Below are 19,791 nucleotides of genomic sequence, written 5' to 3'. Positions count from 1 at the left end.
TCCAGAGTTCTTGCGAGAGCACAAGTTGAATTTGCTCAGTGAGTTACTCTGGTGTCGAGTAATGATGCTCATTAAATATGCCCTTGTATCCGAGCTGCACCAATCACATCGGGTTATCTGCTATAGGCGGCCAGAGGTGAGATGATGACAGCGCTGCGACGTTGAAGTCATTAGTAAACATTGCAAGATGGCTATGGATGAACACCAGTTGTTTGAAATGGCTTCGAAGACGGTGCTCGAATCGTTCCTTTGCAATAAGGACGTTTTTGCTGTTTTGCCGACCGGATACGGTAAGAGTCTAATCTACCAGTTAGCTCCGCTGGTAGCTAAGGTATGGGGCTTATTGTTGTGATTGGTCGTAGTGTTATCCAATTGTGTGCAGTGAGATTTTCAAATGCATGCTTGGTACCGCCCCTCGAGCTGGACGATTTTCATTAGTCGATGCCAGACCATTAATCTTTTAGATTTAGGTCTGGATTTCCAGGCTAACAAACAAGCACAGCAGAAAAAATATATATATTTGTTCCCAAATCTTGGTTAAAATAAAGATAATTTCCTTCTGCTTCGTATTTTGATTCTTCCCTCCAAATGAGCTGCTGGTTTTGTCTTTGTGTTCATAGAGCATTTTTGTCTTTCCCTTGCTGGATTCGGGAAGTTGCATCAGAATAGCCACATAATAATTCTTAATTTGCAATTATTTGAAGTACATCAACTTTAAAATGATCCGATGCATATTATTTATCCCACGTTACCTGCTTTATACTGGTATTTCTGTTCGGTGGGTGAGGTCGGTGTTGGACTCCGCGGTTTGATGTTTTCAGCATCAAGTTTGTCTTCTTTCTCCTCCCACGTCTCATCCAGGTCTTCAGGAGGGGGCGGAGCCACTGGAGGCGTGTTCTCTAGCTCCGCCTCCACTGCAGGTGCGACCTCTGGCTCAGGTGGAGTGGGCTTTACGATCAGACGACAGGTAACGTTTAACTCAAAAAGGCCTATGCATATCGACCATTTAGATAAGCTCAAAATAATAATAAACAATGGTCCCACTTTATATTAAGTGGCTTTAACTACTATGTACTAACATTGAGATTAGTAATTTGATGCAATGGTCTTGTATACGACAGAAAGAATTGTGTAGAAACATGTCTTTATATTGTACGGTAACACTTTATTTTACAGTGTCCATATGTTACATGTACTTACCATAGTAATAACAGTAAATTATGCATAATTACATGCATCTAACCCTCAACCAAACCCTAATCCTACCCTAACCCTATAGTAAGTACATGTAGTTCACTAATATTACTCAGTACTCAATAAATATATAATTACACTGCAACAATGACACGATAAAATAAAGTGTAATCCATTGTACTTAAATATTTTAAAAATACCTGCATGTAATTACAGCTGTAACTAATTTATGTAATTACATGTATAATTACATTGTTGACCCTCCCATACCACCACACCCGTCCCAATCCTTACCTGTATCACACCTCAATAGCAGCACAAGTGTTTTACTATACAACATGAACACAATAAGTACATTGTACTTATTTTTCGATGTAAGTACATAGCACTTAAAGCCACTTAATATAACGATTATTATCATTATCCCCATCACTTTATCACTCAGAATTCATCACTCCGTGCTAGAAAACAAATCCATAACATTTTACTGACAGGTTGAATTTTGCACTGCGAGTGAAATCTGTATTTTCAAAACAGGTTTTATTTGCATTAAAGCCTGTAAATGGTTAAAAAAAAGTTGAGTCTGGGATTCACATCACTCATGATGTGATAAAAGCATCTGCCAAACGCACACAATGAACAGGCCTTGGACTGAGCTTTTGTTATTGAATGAACACACAGTCGTTGTTTCTGGGCATAAAACAGTTGGCGCTCTTCTACACACCTCTTTGAAGGCATCAAGAAGATCTCCCGCCTCCTTCTTGTTCAGGTCTTTCATTTTTCTCTTCTTCTTTGGCACAGAAACCACTGCAAATACATAAACACACACTGAGTATGAAGACATGCTCTATTGACTAAACAGTGTGGCTGCATCAAATTCCAGCAGAGGAGAGTGGAAAGAGCTTTAGACCAGAAACATACTCTGACCAAGCATTAGCGTTTGTGTACTTGCATAATGTACGCTGCCTCATTTAGCTTATAGTACTTAACGTACGTTCTTACATTACTATGATAGGTATAGGAGCTGCATGAATCATCGTTAAAAGATCGTGATCTCGATTCAAACTTTGAATAATTTATTTTGATGGTCCCTTTAACACATTCTGTTGACTATGTGTAACATTTTACCAACATGTCTACTAACTCTCATTAGTGTGTTGGTAGAGTATTAGTAGACTGGTAGGGTTAGGGTTAGGATAAGTTGACATGTACTTACAAAGTAACTTAGTCAACAAAGCGTCTGTTGGAGGACCATCAGTATAAAGAGTTAGCAGATACTAAGCAGACAGTCTACTAATACTCTAATGACAGTAGGTTGACACACTGGTGCAACGTTACTTATAGTCAACCAAATATTCAAAAGGGACCATCAAAATAAAGTGTGACCAAGATGATTCATACAGTAATGAAACAAGTGAAATCTTTATGAGTGAGTCATTGAATCATTCAATCAAGAGATTCATTCAAAAACGATGATTCATCCAGTAATGAAACAATAGGCTATGTGCACAAGCGTCGCGACAAACTTCCGCTATTGTCAGAAGTCGGCATATCAGTTTCCGGTTTACGACTGTCTTCATCGGCATCCGCTATAAACAAACAAGAGTGCTGCTGTTGTACGAAATAAAGAGATATAATGTGCGTGACACATCTAAGTTTCTAAGAACTGTAGGTGGATCTAACGGCCGTTTCCCACATACTCTGTGTGCAGTGTGTGTGTGTGTGTGTGTGTGTGTGTGTGTGTGCGGTGCAGGAGCAGCACGCGCTATAGTGCTTCACATATGATGCGTTTGCAGTGAATAACTGATTCACGGCTGTACCACAAACACTTACTATTTTTATTTAAAATCCAGAAGTTACGCTGCAACTTTTATTTAATAAAATGTTTTTTCAGCATTGCGATTCTCTTTGTACACATATAACCTACACTCTTTAATGGACGCACGTTTAAACACAATTTAAACAACGTAGGGCTATTATTCCATGCATTACTTATATTAAGTTGCTTAAGCAAGTGGTCAAATATTTAACTGTAAATTGACAAAAAACAGCCGACTCTCATGCCTTTTCTTTTCCATTTAAATTTTAATAAAATAAATCTTGCATGTCACAAAGAACTTGTTTTTCCACCTCCACGAATGAGACGAGTGTTGTTCATTATGTCGCCTTGTTGAAGTAAATTGTAGTTTACCTTGCTTTACCCCGGTCTTCTAAAAGTGAAAAGATGACTGTGAAAAATAGTAGTAGGCCTATAGAATTAAATGCATTTATGGTGAGATTACTACAATTTATTGAATTAACCGCATTTATGGTGAAATTACTACATTTTCAGGTCAATCTTTGTTAATTTTGACCACGAAACATGCGCTGTCACTTTAATTCAGCGTTTGCAGCACAGCAGAAATAGACGGTTTATAGTCGGTGCGGAAACGATCTCTGCACTTCTGTATGCTGTATACTTGCCGCACCTGGAACGGATCGATGGACTGCAACCGCGTGCAGTGTGAAAGCTCTAACCTGTTAACATGGGTACGTATAAGGAGCACTGTTGTGTGCCACTTTGCTCTGATTCAAGTCGCTAACAGCCATTTTGAGCTTCAATTTCGCTGCACGAAATAGACATTTTGGGCGACGCGCAAGTAGACCGGAAACAGATATGCCGACTTCTGGCGTCAGCGGAAGTTCGTTACTACGCTTGTGCACAGAGTCTATTGAAGACTTTGAGTGAGTCACTAGAATCATTCAATCAAGAGATTCGTTCAAAAACGATGATTCATCCAGTAATGAAACAATTGAAGACTTTGAGTGAGTCATTGAATCATTCATTCAAGAGATTCGTTCAAAAATGCTGATTCATCCAGTAATGAAACAAGTGAAGACTTTATGAGTGAGTCATTGAATCATTCATTCAAGAGATTCGTTAAAAAATGCTGATTCATCCAGTAATGAAACAAGTGAAGACTTTATGAGTGAGTCATTGAATCATTCATTCAAGAGATTCGTTAAAAAATGCTGATTTATCCAGTAATGAAACAAGTGAAGACTTTATGAGCGAGTCATTGAATCATTCACTTAACGCGTGTTCTTGTATTACTATTCAAGGTATAGAGCGGCACGATTAATCGTTAAAAGATTGTGATCTCGATTCAAACTTTGAATCATTGATTCAAGAGATTCTGTCAAAAACGCTGATTCATCCAGTAATTTTAGTGAGTTACTGAATCATTCATTCAAACCATAATCATGAAAGAATTGTGCAGGTCTAGAAGGTCAAACCTCCGAACTCAAGGAGGCGCTAGAGTTTCCTTCGAATGTCATTAAACCAGGTGTGTTATTCTTCAGGTAGTTGGATATAAACATGTTGACATTAACTTGCTCAGCTACATTCTCTACATGCCCAGCATGACTGATGGCAGATGTTTATGCTAATGCATACTATATCTCACCTAATGTCAACACTTGCACTATGTAGTATTGTTGTAAACTAAACTAAAACCATTGAAAACTTAAATAAATACTAAAATAACACGGTCACTGTGTTACAAACTGCCTTACGCACCTTGTAAAGTACTCTCCGAGGGCGTGGTCTGTGTAGTGGGTGTGTCCTCTCGCTCTTCTGTCGGAGGGGGCGTGGCTTTAGAAACGCTTGCAACAACCTCTGAAGGGGTGGTGGCTTCCCTCAAAAGTGGTTCGGGGGTTTCCTTGGCAACGAGTGAAGGTGTTTCCTTGACGACAAGTGGAGTTTCCAGGACTTGTTTAGTAGGTGTCTCCTTGACATCAGGCATTTCCTTGACAACAATCTCCTGCGTAAGGGCTTCCGAATCAACCGCTTTGGGCGCTTCCTTGGCAACCACAGGGACGGTTGCCTTGACAACAAGAGCAGGGCTTCCCTTGACAACAAGAGCAGGGGTCTCCTTTACAACAGGAGCGGTGGTCTCCTTGACGACAGGGGCGGCGGTCTCCTTGACAGGAACAGGGATCTCCTTGACAACTGGAGGAATAGACTCCTTGACAACCGGAGGAATAGACTCCTTGACAACCGGAGGAATAGGCTCCTTGACAACCGGAGGAATAGGCTCCTTGACAACCGGAGGAATACGCTCCTTGACAACCGGAGGAATAGGCTCCTTGACAACCGGAGGAATAGGCTCCTTGAAAAATGGAGGAGTAGGCTCCTTGAAAAATGGAGGAGTAGGCTCCTTAACAACAGAAGCTGGCACCTTAACAACAGGAGCTGGCACTTCCTTAACAACCGCAACAGGGGTCTCCTTGACAACCTGAAGAGGAACAGTCCTATCAGGAATTTCCATGGTAATCGGTGGTGCTTCTTTAGTGATGTCTGGCTCAGCAATAGGGCTGATGTCTCTTGCCGGGACTCCGTTGAACAGCTGGAGCTCATCCGGTTGCACTATCGGAGATTCAAGCACAGGCTCCGCCTGGGGGGCGGGGACCGGCATCGTTACACTCACAGGCCCCTCCTCTTTGCTCTTAGGGGGTGTGGCTTCTGCACTATTAAAAGGGGGTGAATCCACCACTGTAGGCGTCACATGGGCGTCGTCTGCAGGCGCTAGGGGCGGAGCATCTACTGTGTCGCTTATCGGACTGGTAGGGGGCGGAGTCTGCGGGGTGTCGGGTAACAGGCTTTCACCTGGAGGGATGGGAAACTCCGCCCTGGTTGTCATGATGACCGGAGACGTGGCGTTGTCACCGTTGGGCTTTAAGAAATAGTTTATGCAAAAATGAAAATTCATTATATATTATTTGTACGAAATATCATAAATCACCAGATTATTAGTCACAGCTTCGAATATATTTATGATTATATAAGATTCTGAATAATTAAATTGCGTTGAGCTTTTCGACAGCTAATCAGTTTGAGGATACCATTAAATAAAAAATAGAAAAATAGAAAAAACAATTCTTTCTCTTATAAAATAGCATTGTATCTCTGGTGCTGTTTTTTTTTAATTTTATTTTGTTTTTACTAATTTTTCACTTCACCAGAATGGTACGAAATTTGGTAAAGGTTTTGGCACTTGCTGTGTGAGCATAAAAAAAAAAAAAAATCATTTACATGATTCGAAAAGGTTAAATGGTCCTGAAAAAAAAAAATCACTTGTTTTGTTCGTGGTCAAAAATGAGCGCGTTTGAAACAAATGGGAAGCAAATACTTTCACCTAGTGGAAGCGTTTGGGACTGCGTCCAATGCAAATCTCACTAGAAGCTAATTTTGTTTGAGCTTGTTTAGATTTATGGCTTTGATTTTATCAGTTTTAGAGCAAAACATGTTTTGGAAAATATATATTTCATATAAAATTAAAAAAAAAAGTATTTTAATGCATTTTACATAAGAATAACTTTAAACATCTACTTTTTTTTTTTACTTCGGAAACAATCTGCCAAGTGTTGTCTTTTAAAAGAGACCAAACTTACGTTGAGATTTACGATTAAGTTGGAAATTTCATTTTCAAGTCTATGCTCAAAAAGTGGTTAACAGGTTTTTGGATCATAACTATTCCATAAATATAATTTAGTACCATAAAATACCCTAAAAATACAAAAATATTAAAGAAAAAATTTATCAAATTAAAATATAGTACATTCATTTAATTGAAATAATAAAATAAAATAAAAAAATGGTCATTTTTGACAGGCACGTGAGGAGAACCAAAGGGTTCATTTATGTAATTTTTGACAGGCACGTGAGGAGAACCAAAGGGTTCATTCCAGTCATTTTTTTAAGCGGCACGCGAGCAGCACCAGAGGGTTAACTCCAAATACAGACTCCAAAATAAATGTTTAATGGTGTAGATTATCGGACATGCTTTCAATTCATAAAATAATGAGTTGTTCTTTCACAAAATCAGCGCATTGATAATGATAATGTAAATCATCATGACACAAAACATGTCATGATGACAATATCCCAACATATAATTTAATGTAATTAAATTAAATTTGCATCAGTATTGATGGCAAATGTGTCATAGCAATTTGGTGCTATAAGTCATTTGAATCGGCATGAGGGCGTGTAAAGTCTCATGCGTTCAGGTGTGTGTGTGTTACCTGTGGAGGCGTCGGTGTCAAGCCACTGCGACCACCTGACATGATCTCTTCTGTGATGTCACGACCTCCCTGGTTAGGGTCTCTGATCCTGATCTAGAGAGAAGCATTTAAAACACGTAACAAAGTATGAGAACATGATAACTTAACATAGAAAACGGTTCGAACAACAGGAAAACATCAACAACAGCGAGTGATTCAATCCAAGAAGCATTTATCAGTGCTGCAAGAGACAAAATATGCAACGAATGTCTCTGGCAAACACACACACTGGAGCACCTTATAAAGAAGAGAATGCACAAGAGCCTGGAAAACTTTCACACGGCCTCTTAAAACTCGTACAAACTCAAAGCAGTCTGTTTGTCCAACTTATCTATCGCAATGAATTATATATCGGCTTACCAGTTCAACGAGACAAACACCCCCACACACACACTCACACATGCACACACACGCATGAGACAGCACATTCCCTACCTTGCTCCCCTCGGACAGAGGGGTTGAGCTCTTCTAGGCCCGGCTCATCCTGGGGCTGAAGTTTAAACTCAGCCTGACTCGCACACACTAAACTGGGCAGCACATTCACACACGGCCTGGGCCGACGCGGGCCTCAAACTCTCTCTCGTACAGGAGAGCAGGGAAGGAAAAACAGAGTGAGAGAGAGAGTTCGGCCTTGTGAAACGAGTGCACAGGAATGTGGAACGCCCACCACACTGAACACACACACACACACAGAGAGAGAGAGACGGGGGTGGAGACTGAGAGCCACGTGGAGCCCTAGAACTGAACCCACTGACTTTGGTGCTTTAAATTGTTCAAAACTCACGTTTAATGTCGCAAAAGATTTCTACTTCAAATAAATGCTGTTCTTTTGAACTTTCTATTCATCAAAGAATCCTGAAATAAAATGTATGCACAAGCAGCTCAACTGATTTCAACACTGATAATAATCATAAATGTTTCTTGAGCATCAAATCATCATATTATACTGATTTCTGAAGGATCATGTGACACTGAAGACTGGAGTAATGATGCTGAAAATACAGCTTTGATCACAGGAATAAATTTCTCTTTATTCACATAGAAAGCAGTTATTTTGAATTGTAATAATATTTCACTGTTTATACTGTATTGTTGATTAAATAAATGCTGCCTTGGTGAGCAGAAGAGACTCTTTCAGAAACATTTTAAAAATGTTACGGGCCATTCAGAACTATAGCCAAAATAACTAAAATATGAGAAATAAACCAGATAATCGACATCAAAATATGTTTATTATTAAATCCGATTCTTAATCATTGAATGCCGTTCATCAGTTTGTTTGAGGATTCCAAAAAAATAAAATAAAATAGAAATAAAAACAAAATGATCAGAGAGCATTTACTCCAAATTAAGCTCAATCCAAAATAAATGTTTAATGGCAAATAAATTGTAGATTAGCAAATCATGATGTGATTTCATGAAATATATATATATATTTCATGAAGATTAAATTCCCATGTCCGTTGTGTCAGTATTGATGGAAAATTGTCAATGAAAGCAATATGCTGTTGTATTTAATATATTATATAATACATTAATTCATATATTACATAATACAATAGCTCGTTGCTGCTCCCTCTCTCTCTCTCTCTCCCTTTCTCTCTCTCTCTCTGCCTCTCCTCCTTCCACAACTTTCGCTCAGTTTCTATTCCTCTGAAATAAAACCTCACTGACGGACTGAATGCGAGACACGATAAGTCAAAGTCCAGTGCAGTTTCCCAGCTGTGAGCTCCCAGAGACCCTGATAACAGCAGCAAACACACACTAACACATCCCACACTGAAGCGCTGATGCTTCACCAGTGTCCTTTAGTGGAAATGACCTTTGACCGGCTGTAGAAATACAGCAGGGCATCAACAGAACAACAGGACCAATGCATTTCAGGCTAAATGCACAATAGGGCTGTCAAAATGGCTGAGAAGCTAAATTCAAATATCTTTCTGACATATTAGCAAAATTTGAATATTATATTCAAATTCTAAAGGCAATTAAAGAAGCCCTGAACCGCAACGTAAAAAATAAAATAAAAAATCCCTAAAAAAAAAGAATAAAGTTGAAACATTACAAGAATAAATGCAAATATTTTGAGAATAAAGTCAAAATTACGAGAAGTCTTCCGTAGAAGTTTTTGTGTGTGTGTAGAAATGCGCTTGTGAAGTCGAACTGCCTCAGACATGGATCTAAACAAAATAGTAGCTTTTTACTTTTATCTGAGCTTTCAACAAAAGGAAGTTCTACAGGTGCTAATCTAACAACATGACATTAGCATGTTTTAGGACATTACAAAATACACTGCGCCGGAATAGACTTTACAGGCGAAAACACTTTTCAGACTGGATGGAGATTTCCAGCTTTATATCTGAGGAAATCGCAGGATCCGGCCAAATGATTGGATACAGAATGATGCACTTAAAATGTATCCAGAACGTATTTACGGTGAAGAGGGAGACAGTAGGGTTACTGTTAAGTGCTCTCGACCCAGATGGCGTTGCCTATAGACGAGCACGAAGACACGTAGGCTTCGAGTCAACGTGCCACATTAAAGTTTGGACCAGGATTGTGAAGTCTTCGTGCTTGTTCATAGGTGTCCTAAAACATGCTAATGCCATGTTGCCATGATTAGCACCTGTAGAATTTCCTTTTGTTGAAAGTCCAGATGGCTTATATTTAGATCAATCAGAAGCAGTTCGACTTCACAAGCGCTTTTTTTTTTTTAACAAAAAAATTAATAAATAAGAACTTCTACGGAAGACTGTATTCTCGTAACTTTATTCTCGAAATATTACGACTTTCAAAAAAAAAAAAAAAATTCTAGCATTGAGAATAAAGTCGAAATATTTCTTTTTCATAATTCTAGTACTTTTTTCCTCTAACATTCTACGGAAGCCCTGAACCGCAACGTAAAAAAAATAAAAATAAATTCTAGCATTTTGGGGCTTCCGTAGAATGTTAGAGGAAAAACCACTGTATTGTCTCCTATGCCCACAAGAGGGCGCAAGCGAGCACAATAAGCAAATATAAAGCAAATCAAGCGTCGCAATATTTTATTGAAATTAAATGACATTCGCTTTTTAAAGTGCATTAACTTTTGAAACAATTGGTTTTAAATAAAATACAATTTCCTTAATGTGCATGCAAGGAAATTTAGGTTACAATAGTGCATAAAATGGTGTAAGTGCATCAGTAACCAGAGAAAACGCGCTTCAACAGACAGCGTAAAACTAGCGTTACATGAACACAAAATAGCAAACAGCCATTCAGAATTAACAACAATCTACATATTGTTCGTCAAAAACATCAGACGCTCAGCTTGACATACTTTTCCGAAAGTTTTTTCGACTTTCCCGCCATTTTCCAATTGAACAACACAGCCGCACCGCGCTGTATACTGGACAAGCTAACAAAAACAAACCTCGCCAGTTTTTGACTTTCAAAACGCATGATTTTTTGCATTCGAATGTGCTTTTTTTTATTTATTCGATGAATATTCAATTTTAATTTTTATTTGACAGCCCTAATGCACAATGCTGCGTTTTATGTGGTGATGCTATTGCTTAAAGTCATGAGATCAAAACGGAAAATTCTTGTTTTTTTCATGGAATACCGCAGTATTTATTCTAAACGATTCATCTGTGCACAAACTCGTGTTCCTCGTAATCTTGAATCAGAATAACTTCCCCTCATCTCTTGCAGCATCTCTTCTCTGATGACGTCATTACTGGCATGAGGGCGGGGCAACCTGTCACTCACATGAGATCCACCAATAGCAAACCACGACCATCCAATCAATTCCCCACAGACAAAATCAAGCCCCGCCCACATTTGTTCCTGTTCCAGAAGCAGTTTTACTCATATATACGGCACTAAAGGGAAGAAAAGACTATTGCACTTCGGTTTCATGCCGACTTTAAGCTGGAGCTGCCTGTATAAACCATATTTAAGTTCATCAGTACCACCCAAAAGATCCTAATATCTGTCCACTTTTTCAGTGGTTCTTGGTTCTAGAAGTATTTTTCCCATAAGGGTTTTAAAAAGTCTCAGTTAAAGAGTTATAAGCCATGAATCAAACCAACCAGCTACGAGGTACATCACAACACAACTTAGTATTTGATAAACAGACATCTTAAATGAAGGAATAAACTACATAAAGAATTGCGAGGAATGCAATAAAAAAGCACTTTAAAACAAAATGCTTTATTTAAAGAATAGAAATAATGTAGCTTAAGTTCACTGCAAAATAACCAGATGTGTACAAATGCATAAGCCAAGTGAAGTCTATAGCACTTTCACAATACACATTGCTTTTAAAAGCATGTTTATGTTTATAATATCTCAATATCTTCATTCCTTACAGTCACATGTATCATATTAGTGCTGGGCAATAATATAGTTTACACTTTGCAATGATACAAGCAATCGGACAGCTAAGAGTACTGTTTGAATGCAGATAAAGTTGGATATAATACAGTATATATCCAACTTTTTATATAGAGCTGTGCGATAATACATTTTACATAGAATCATGGGTAATGCAGTTCTTTTACCAGGAATTGCCTGTTAAACGTGATTTTTTTTAAAACTGAAGAAGAAATGACATCGACTGGTGACTTCAACACAAGTGGTATAATGCCATTTTCACAAGATGTAAAATAAGTCAGAGACTTAGCCTATGTCCTTAGAGTGTGTATGTGAAGTTTTAGCTCAAAATACCCCACAGATATTTTTAGCATGTTAAAATTGTCAATTTTTGAGGGTGAGCAAAAATGCACCGTTTTGTGTCTGTTCCTTTAAATGCAAATGAGCTAATGCTCCCGGCACAGGGGGCGGAGCTTAAAAATAACCACCTAAAAATGTGTGACCCTGGATCACAAAACCGGTCACAAGTCACATGGGTATATTTGTGGCAATAGGCAACAATACATCGTATGGGTCAAAATTATCGATTTTTCTTTTATGCCAAAAATCATAAGGATATTAAGTAAAGATCATGTTCCATGAAGATATTTAGTAAATTTCCTGCCGTAAATATATAAAACATGTATTTGTGTGAGTGAATGCAGCACAATCGCCAACATAAATGAACAACTTTAAAGGAGATTTTCTCAATGTTTAGATTTTTTTGTACCCTCAGATTCCAGATAGTTGTATACCTCAGCCAAATATTGTCATATCATAACAAACCACACATCAATGGAAAGCTTATATATTCAGCTTTCATGTGATGTATAAATCTCAAATGCATAAAATTGACCCATGTGACTGGTTTTGTGGTCCAGGGTCACATATATTCAAAACACGAGCAGGCCTTTTCAAGTCGTTGCATAAGACACACCTGTATTCCTTAACATTCATTTTAAGTTGAGTTTTGCAACTGTGACATTCTCTACTGTGTTGTTTTTTAATTTTTTTTCTTTGTGTATCCTGACATTAAGCACGTTGGTCAGCTGTGGTTGTTTTTACAAGTGCTATACAAATAAACATCGTGTGTGTTAATGAAGAAAACTTCCTCTGAGCAGAAGAACAACATCATTCAGGTGAATCTTTGCAAACCATTTTAAACAGGAAAGATGATCTTATTAAACTTTCACTTGACTGCACATAAATGCCTTCGTCAATCACATCGACCCAGAGAGCCAGTCCTTTCAAAGCCAGGATTTGCTCAGTTTTTGTGGCAATTATAGAGGCATGAAATTAACAAATTAATCTGTATAGATGACATACGGCTGACTAAAATAATTGCTGAGCAAAATGATTGTTAATTTGCAAATAAATTGCTGATAAAAATGACACATTAATCTGTATAGATGACATACGGCTCACTAAAATAATTGCTGAGCAAAATTTTAATTTGCAAATAAATTGTTGATAAAAATGACACATTAATCTCTATAGATGACATACGGCTCACTAAAATAATTGCTGAGTAAAATGATTGTTAATTAGCAAAAAACATTGCTGATAAAAAAAATGTCAAATTAACAACCTAGAGACAGCAATATTTTCTGGAGATGCAAGTAAAAATATGAATAAATCTCAAAGCACATTCACACAAGGAACACAGAAGCTGTAGATGCGTGTCGATTCATGGCTTACCGGCTTGCGTTCGCGTCTGGGCGGGGCTTGCTGCTGTTGAGGGGGTGGGGGCTGCTGCTGCGGGGGGGCGGGGCTCATGATCACAGGCGCTGGGGCAACAGGGGGTGTAAACTGGGGCTGAGCGGGGTAATATGCCCCGGCTGGGGGAAACACACAAGAGAACAGTGTTACGAATGTCTCAAAATGCATGTGCACGGGTTTATATCTCAGTTCAGTTTTAGTGTGACATCACCCAATTCAGATTTACTCGCCCTAAACATCACGTACAAGAGAAAAACTGTGGCTGGCAAGGAAGGTCTCTTAGGAAGTCTCTTAGGTCGCTTGAGGTGAAATCCTCACAAGTTAACACCACAAAACACTGAATAATCACATCAGTGATTCGTTGCTATGTACATGCACACACACACACTCACGCGCACACTCTCACGTGCACTCTCTCACACACACACAGCCTCCTTTAGCAAACACATAATCTGTCACAGCCAGATTTATATTTGACCTGCACACCCTCAGGAAACAAGCATGTGTGTAAGAGATCGAGTGTGTTGCACGGCTCTCTCTGTCTCACATCCAGAACTCGGTTTTGTTTTCGTTTGCACCGTTTCTCCCTGCCTTGTTTGTTGTCATAGTGATTCATTTGATTTCGTCACTGTGTTCAGTTGTTCATTTTAACTAGATTTTCCCAAAATTCTGTCTATGCAAAACAAATGCCAAAAGTAGTACTTTACTACTAAAATAAAATTAAGAGAGAGGAAAAACACACCTAAACTCCTATGACCTGGTCATATGGTCACTTTTAAGCGCTCTGATTGGTTGTTTCTTTCTTTAGTCACTCTACATGTCAAAACCAACCCAACTCGCGTTACTGAGGGAGACATTTGATGCTTTAGCTGTTGAATGCTAAAATATAGAATAATATAAAATTTTGTTTGTTAATTGAAATAAAGCTGAAAAAAAAAAATATATAAAATGTTAGATGGAAAACTTAAAAGTTGAAATACTAAAATTACTAAACTGAATTAAAAATAAAATTAAGCTAATTTAGAAATATTTAAATTATAATTATTGGAACGGCACCAGATTGTTTACGGTTTTGTATATGGTTAAGTGAAAAGTGATAAAAAAAAAAAACTGAAAATATAAAAAATTTAGGCTAATTCACCATTTTAATGCTAAAATGCTCAAATAAAATAACATTATGAATGGTCATAGCATGGAAAGTGCTAATTATGTACTATTTAATTGTGCATATTATATTTTATTATTTGTATTAATATTTTACCTACTTTATATATTAAAAAAAATCTATTTAAATTAAATTAAGAGAGGAAAAAAACACACCTAAACTCCTCTTACCTGGTCACATGGTCACTTTTAAGCTCTCTGATTGGTTGTTTCTTTCTTTAGTCACTCTACATGTCAAACCCAACCCAACTCGCATTACTGAGGGAGCATTGTTCACCAGAGACTAAATATAGTCAAAACTCACAGAAAGACGGACAGAAAGACGGACAGTCAGATATAAATCAGTGTGACGTACCGTCAGAGTTTCTTCTGGACGCTCTGTTGCCCATGTTAATCTCTCAAACCTTCACATCTACACTGAGCTCGACGACTCCTGGTCTACCCTGCTCTCCCTGTCTGTGGACACACAGGTCAGCGAGTCCTCTGGGTGTCGTGAGAGACACACTGAAGACTGACGTGTGTGTGTGTGAGAGAGATTTGATCCGGTGAACGTGCTGGTGGGGGTTTGACTAAAATAACATCACTTCCACAAACAGAGAGAGTGAGCGAGCGAATGAGCGCTGATCCAGGATCTTTAGGACACTGTTAAAGCAACACCAAAGCCCTTTTCCTCTTCGGTCCCCCTACAGGTTGAAAGCAGAATTGTCCATTACCGCTGTCGTAAATAATTTAGCCTACCGCAGCCTACCGTCACACGCACGCTCGCTGTTTATCCAGCACCGGCTTTGGAAATAACAATGTCCACAAACAAGGTAGACTATGTTGCATGATTTTATGAAAGTATGATGTATTGCGACATTAGAAATTAAGAAAAACGAAATAATGACATTGCTTGCTATTTTTTTGCTATTGTAACACTTGCCGTAAAGCAAGTCAAATTTAGTTTCTTATGTCTCATGTCTCATTCGAACTACAGATCTGCTACCCAATTTGGCAAACTTGCATAGTGCGGTTATAGCCGATAGAGGGTTGCAAAGCGAATGCAGAAGTGCCGTTCACCCTGTTACGAGTTGATGAACCACTGAAACCATTTTGGAAACATTATTAAGGTACAAAAAAATCTTTGGTGTTGCTTTAAAACAAACCCAGACATACGTTTATAAGGTCACTTTTGATTTTTCTGAACAGCACCGACACCAGAGGACGGGAGGGATCCAATATACACGAGTGATGATGTGGGAATAACGCTATCCACCTTATCCATGACGCGTTTTGAATTATGGGTGGCACTTCCGGTTTGGGGAACTTCCATTCAAAAAGGCTGAAACGAATCATTTCAAATCATAAGGTTGCCCTACAAATAAAGTTGATCCGTCAGTTTGACTAGAAATCCTCACGTCTCTTTCCAGGTTTGTTTTCACAGGTAAATACAACCGACTAGAGATAGTCGAGATCACCTCCAAGCACGGCTTGGGCTCTGGAACCAGACTCCTTGAGAGAGGATGGACTCTTTACCACTCTAGAAATGCCCTTGGTGAGAGGCGGCGGGCTGGTGTGGGTTTGCTTATAGCCCCCCAACTCATCCGCCATGTGTTGGAGTTCACCCCGGTGAACGAGAGGGTCGTTTCCCTGTGCCTTTGGGTCGGGGATAGGCCTCTCACTGTCGTGTTTGTCTACGGGCCGAACGGCAGTGCAGAGTACCCGGCCTTCTTGGGGTCTCTGGGAGGGGTGCTGTTAAGTGCTCAGACTGGGGACACCGTCTTTCTACTGGGGGACTTCAACGCCCACGTGGGCAGCGACAGTGACACCTGGAGGGGCGTTATTGGGAGGAACGGCCCCCCTGATCTGAACCCGAGTGGTGTTCTGTTATTGGACTTCTGTGCTAGTTACAGCTTGTCCATAATGAACACCATGTTCAAGCATAAGGGTGTCCATCAGTGCACGTGACACCAGGACACCCTAGGCCGGAGGTCGATGATCGACTTTGTGGTCATTTCATCCGACCTCCGGCCGTATGTCTTGCACACTCGGGTGAAGAGAGGGGCGGAGCTGTCAACTGATCACCACCTGGGGGTGAGTTTGATCCGATGGCAGGGGAGGAAGCTGAATAGACTCGGCAGACCCAAACATACTGTGAGGGTCTGTTGGGAACGTTTGGCCGAATCTCCTGTCAGAGAGATCTTCAACTCCCACCTCCGGCGGAGCTCTGATTGGATCCCGAGGGAGTCTGGAGATATTAAGTCCGAATGGACCATGTTCTCCAACTCCATTGTCGACGCGGCCGCTCGGAGCTGTGGTTGTAAGGTCTCCGGTGCCTGTCGAGGCGGCAATCCTCGAATCCGGTGGTCGACACCGGAGGTAAGGGATGCCGTCAATCTAAAGGAGTCCTATCGGGCTTGGCTGGCTTGTGGGACTCCTGAGGCAGCTGACGGGTACCGGCAGGCCAAGCGGACTGCAGCCCCGGTGGTTGTGGATGCAAAAAATCGGGCCTGGGAGGAGTTCGGTGAGGCCATGGAGAAGGATTCTGGCAAACTGTCTGGCACTTCAGGAGGGGGAAGCAGTGCCCTACCAACACTGTTTACAGTGGAGGTGGGCAGCTGTTGACCTCAACTAGGGATGTCGTTGGACAGTGGAAGGAATACTTTGAGAATCTCCTCAATCCCATCGACGTGTCTTCCATTGAGGAAGCAGAGGCTGAGGGCTCGGAGGTGGACTCGTCTATCACCCAAGCTGAAGTCACTGAGGTAGTCAAGAAGCTCCTCGGTGGCAAGGCACCGGGGGTGGATGAGATCCGCCCTGAGTACCTCAAGTCTCTGGATGTTGTAGGGCTGTCTTGGCTGATGCCTCTGCAGCATCGCGTGGCAGTCAGAGACAGTACCTTTGGACTGGCAGACCGGGGTGGTGGTCCCTCTTTTTAAGAAGGGGGACTGGAGGGTGTGTTCCAACTACAGGGGGATCACACTTCTCAGCCTCCCCGGAAAAGTCTATGCCAGGGTACTGGAGAGGAGAAAACGGCCGATAGTAGAACCCCGGATTCAGGAGGAACAGTGCGGTTTTCGTCCCGGTCGTGGAACACTGGACCAGCTCTATACCCTCTCCAGGGTGCTGGAGGATTCATGGGAGTTTGCCCAACCAATCCACATGTGCTTTGTGGATTTGGAGAAGGCATTCGACTGTGTCCCTTGCGGCATCCTGTGGAGGGTGCTCCGGGAGTATGGGGTCCGGGGTCCGCTGCCCTTTGCTAAGGGCTGTCTGGTCCCTGTAATACCAGAGCAAGAGCTTGGTTCGCATTGCCGGCAGTAAGTCAGACTTGTTCCCGGTGCATGTTGGACTCCGGCAGGGCTGCCCTTTGTCACCAGTTCTGTTCATAATTTTTATGGGCAGAATTTCTAGACGCAGCCAGGGGCCGGAGAGTGTCAGGTTTGGGGACCACACGATTTCGTCTCTGCTTTTTGCGGATGATGTTGTCGTGCTGGCCCCATCAGACCAGGACCTTCAGCATGCGCTGGGACGGTTTGCAGCCAAGTGTTAAGCGGCTGGGATGAGAATCAGCACCTCCAAATCCGAGGCCATGGTTATCAGTCAGAAATGGGTGGCTTGCCCACTTCAGGTTGGTGGAGAGTTCCTGCCTCAAGTGGAGGAGTTCAAGTATCTCAGGGTCTTGTTCACGAGTGAGGCAAGGACAGACCGAGAGATTGACAGAAGGATCGGTGCAGCTTCTGCAGTAATGCTGTCGATGTACCGGTCTGTCGTGGTGAAGAAAGAGCTGAGCTGCAAGGCGAAGCTCTCGATTTACCGGTCAATCTACTCTCACCTATGGTCATGAGCTGTGGGTCATGACCGAAAGGACAAGATCCCGGATACAGGCGGCCGAAATGAGCTTTCTCCGCAGGGTGGCTGGGCGATCCTTTAGAGACAGGGTGAGAAGCTCGGTCCCTCGAGAGAAGCTCAGAGTAGAGCCGCTGCTCCTCCACATCGAGAGGGGCCTTCTCAGGTGGGCTCAGGCATCTGTTCCGGATGCCTCCTGGACACCTTTCCGGGAAGGTGTTACGGGCGCTTCCCACCGGGAGGAGACCCCGGGGAAGGCCTAGGACACGCTGGAGGGATTATGTCTCCCGGCTGGCCTGGGAACACCTCAGTGTCCCCCCCGGAAGAGCGGGAAGAAGTGTCTGGGGAGAGGGAAGTCTGGGCATCTCTGCTTAGACTGTTACCCCGGCGACCCGGCCCCGGATAAGCAGAAGAAGATGATGATGATGATGATGATGAAGTTACATAATACAGATATATATTACTACAGTGATATTTAACCCGTCCGTTATTAACAGGTTGTTTGGTCTGTTGAAAGTACCTTGTTGACACTTTTAAATTTCTTTTTAATGTTCGATGGTTGAAGGGTGAGTAGATTAATGTCATCTCATTGTGACACTTTTTTTTAACGTATTGCGTTCATAGAGCGAGCATTTCACTGATTGTTTACAGCTTAACGGAAGTTACACCCATAATTCGCGCAAAGCATCATGTGGCGTAAGAATAATGTGGATACAGATGAGAGAGGCTGGGACAGATCATTAAATAAACATAAGAAATAAATGATAAAAAATTAATTAATTAATTAAAATAAAATAAATGGATGAATGAATGAAAGAACACAAATAAATCAAATATGTAAAAGCAAATAAATAAAAACAGTAAGTAAAGAACATGAAAGAAAAAAGAAAGAAAAAAGAGATAAATGGAAAGAAAATTAAATACATAAAAAAGTGAACAAATAATAAGTTAATACAATTAAGTAAAAGTAAATAAAGAACAGTAAATAAAGAACATGGAAGAAAAAAGGAGGAACAACAGAATAAGGGAAAGAATGACAAACAAACAAACAGAGATAAAGAACAAAGGGAGAAACTCCACCACTGTCAGCCTTTCTCAGATCTTTACAGTTTCCGTTACTGTACCTTTAACACTTCGATATATAAACTAGGAAAAAACGTTTGTAGAGACAAACTTTAAGTTGGTAAAGCCGGACCAGAGAGTTGGAAAAAGTTTGAAGAAGTTTAAAGTAGTTTGAAGTTTAAAATAAGTGTTGATGCGTAAATGTGGGTGGTCACATGTTAATGTGATCAGGGTCGTGATGTCATCACCATGACGATTTCTAAACAGGGTCGTGATGTCATAACCGTGACGATTTCTACACAGTTACCAACAACAACAACAACA

The 19,791-nt window shown here is 40.7% G+C and overlaps 1 protein-coding gene across 6 annotated transcripts in view; it reads right to left on the bottom strand.

Annotated features, from left to right (window-relative positions):
• eif4g1b (eukaryotic translation initiation factor 4 gamma, 1b) overlaps positions 1-19,791 on the bottom strand; it is a 69,240-nt gene that overhangs the window by 29,334 nt on the left and 20,115 nt on the right. For 4 of the 6 annotated variants that reach the window (XM_084125909.1, XM_084125907.1, XM_084125908.1 and 1 more), the window contains 5 exons: positions 13,393-13,532; positions 7,261-7,353; positions 4,754-5,909; positions 1,919-2,001; positions 753-948 (listed from right to left, as the gene is read on the bottom strand). In XM_084125909.1, coding sequence (XP_083982035.1) covers positions 753-948; positions 1,919-2,001; positions 4,754-5,909; positions 7,261-7,353; positions 13,393-13,532 — 1,668 coding nt within the window. Of the gene's footprint in view, positions 1-752; positions 949-1,918; positions 2,002-4,753; positions 5,910-7,260; positions 7,354-7,734; positions 7,940-13,392; positions 13,533-14,932; positions 15,086-19,791 lie in introns of those variants that run through there. The other 2 variants (XM_084125910.1, XM_084125911.1) reach the window with 2 other exon arrangements.

Source organism: Abramis brama (genome assembly GCF_963993115.1).
Source record: "Abramis brama genome assembly, chromosome: 10".
In the NCBI taxonomy this organism is placed as follows: Eukaryota; Metazoa; Chordata; class Actinopteri; order Cypriniformes; family Leuciscidae; genus Abramis; species Abramis brama.
Note: the sequence above shows the minus strand (reverse complement) of the source record. Positions and strands in the feature narration are given on the sequence as shown.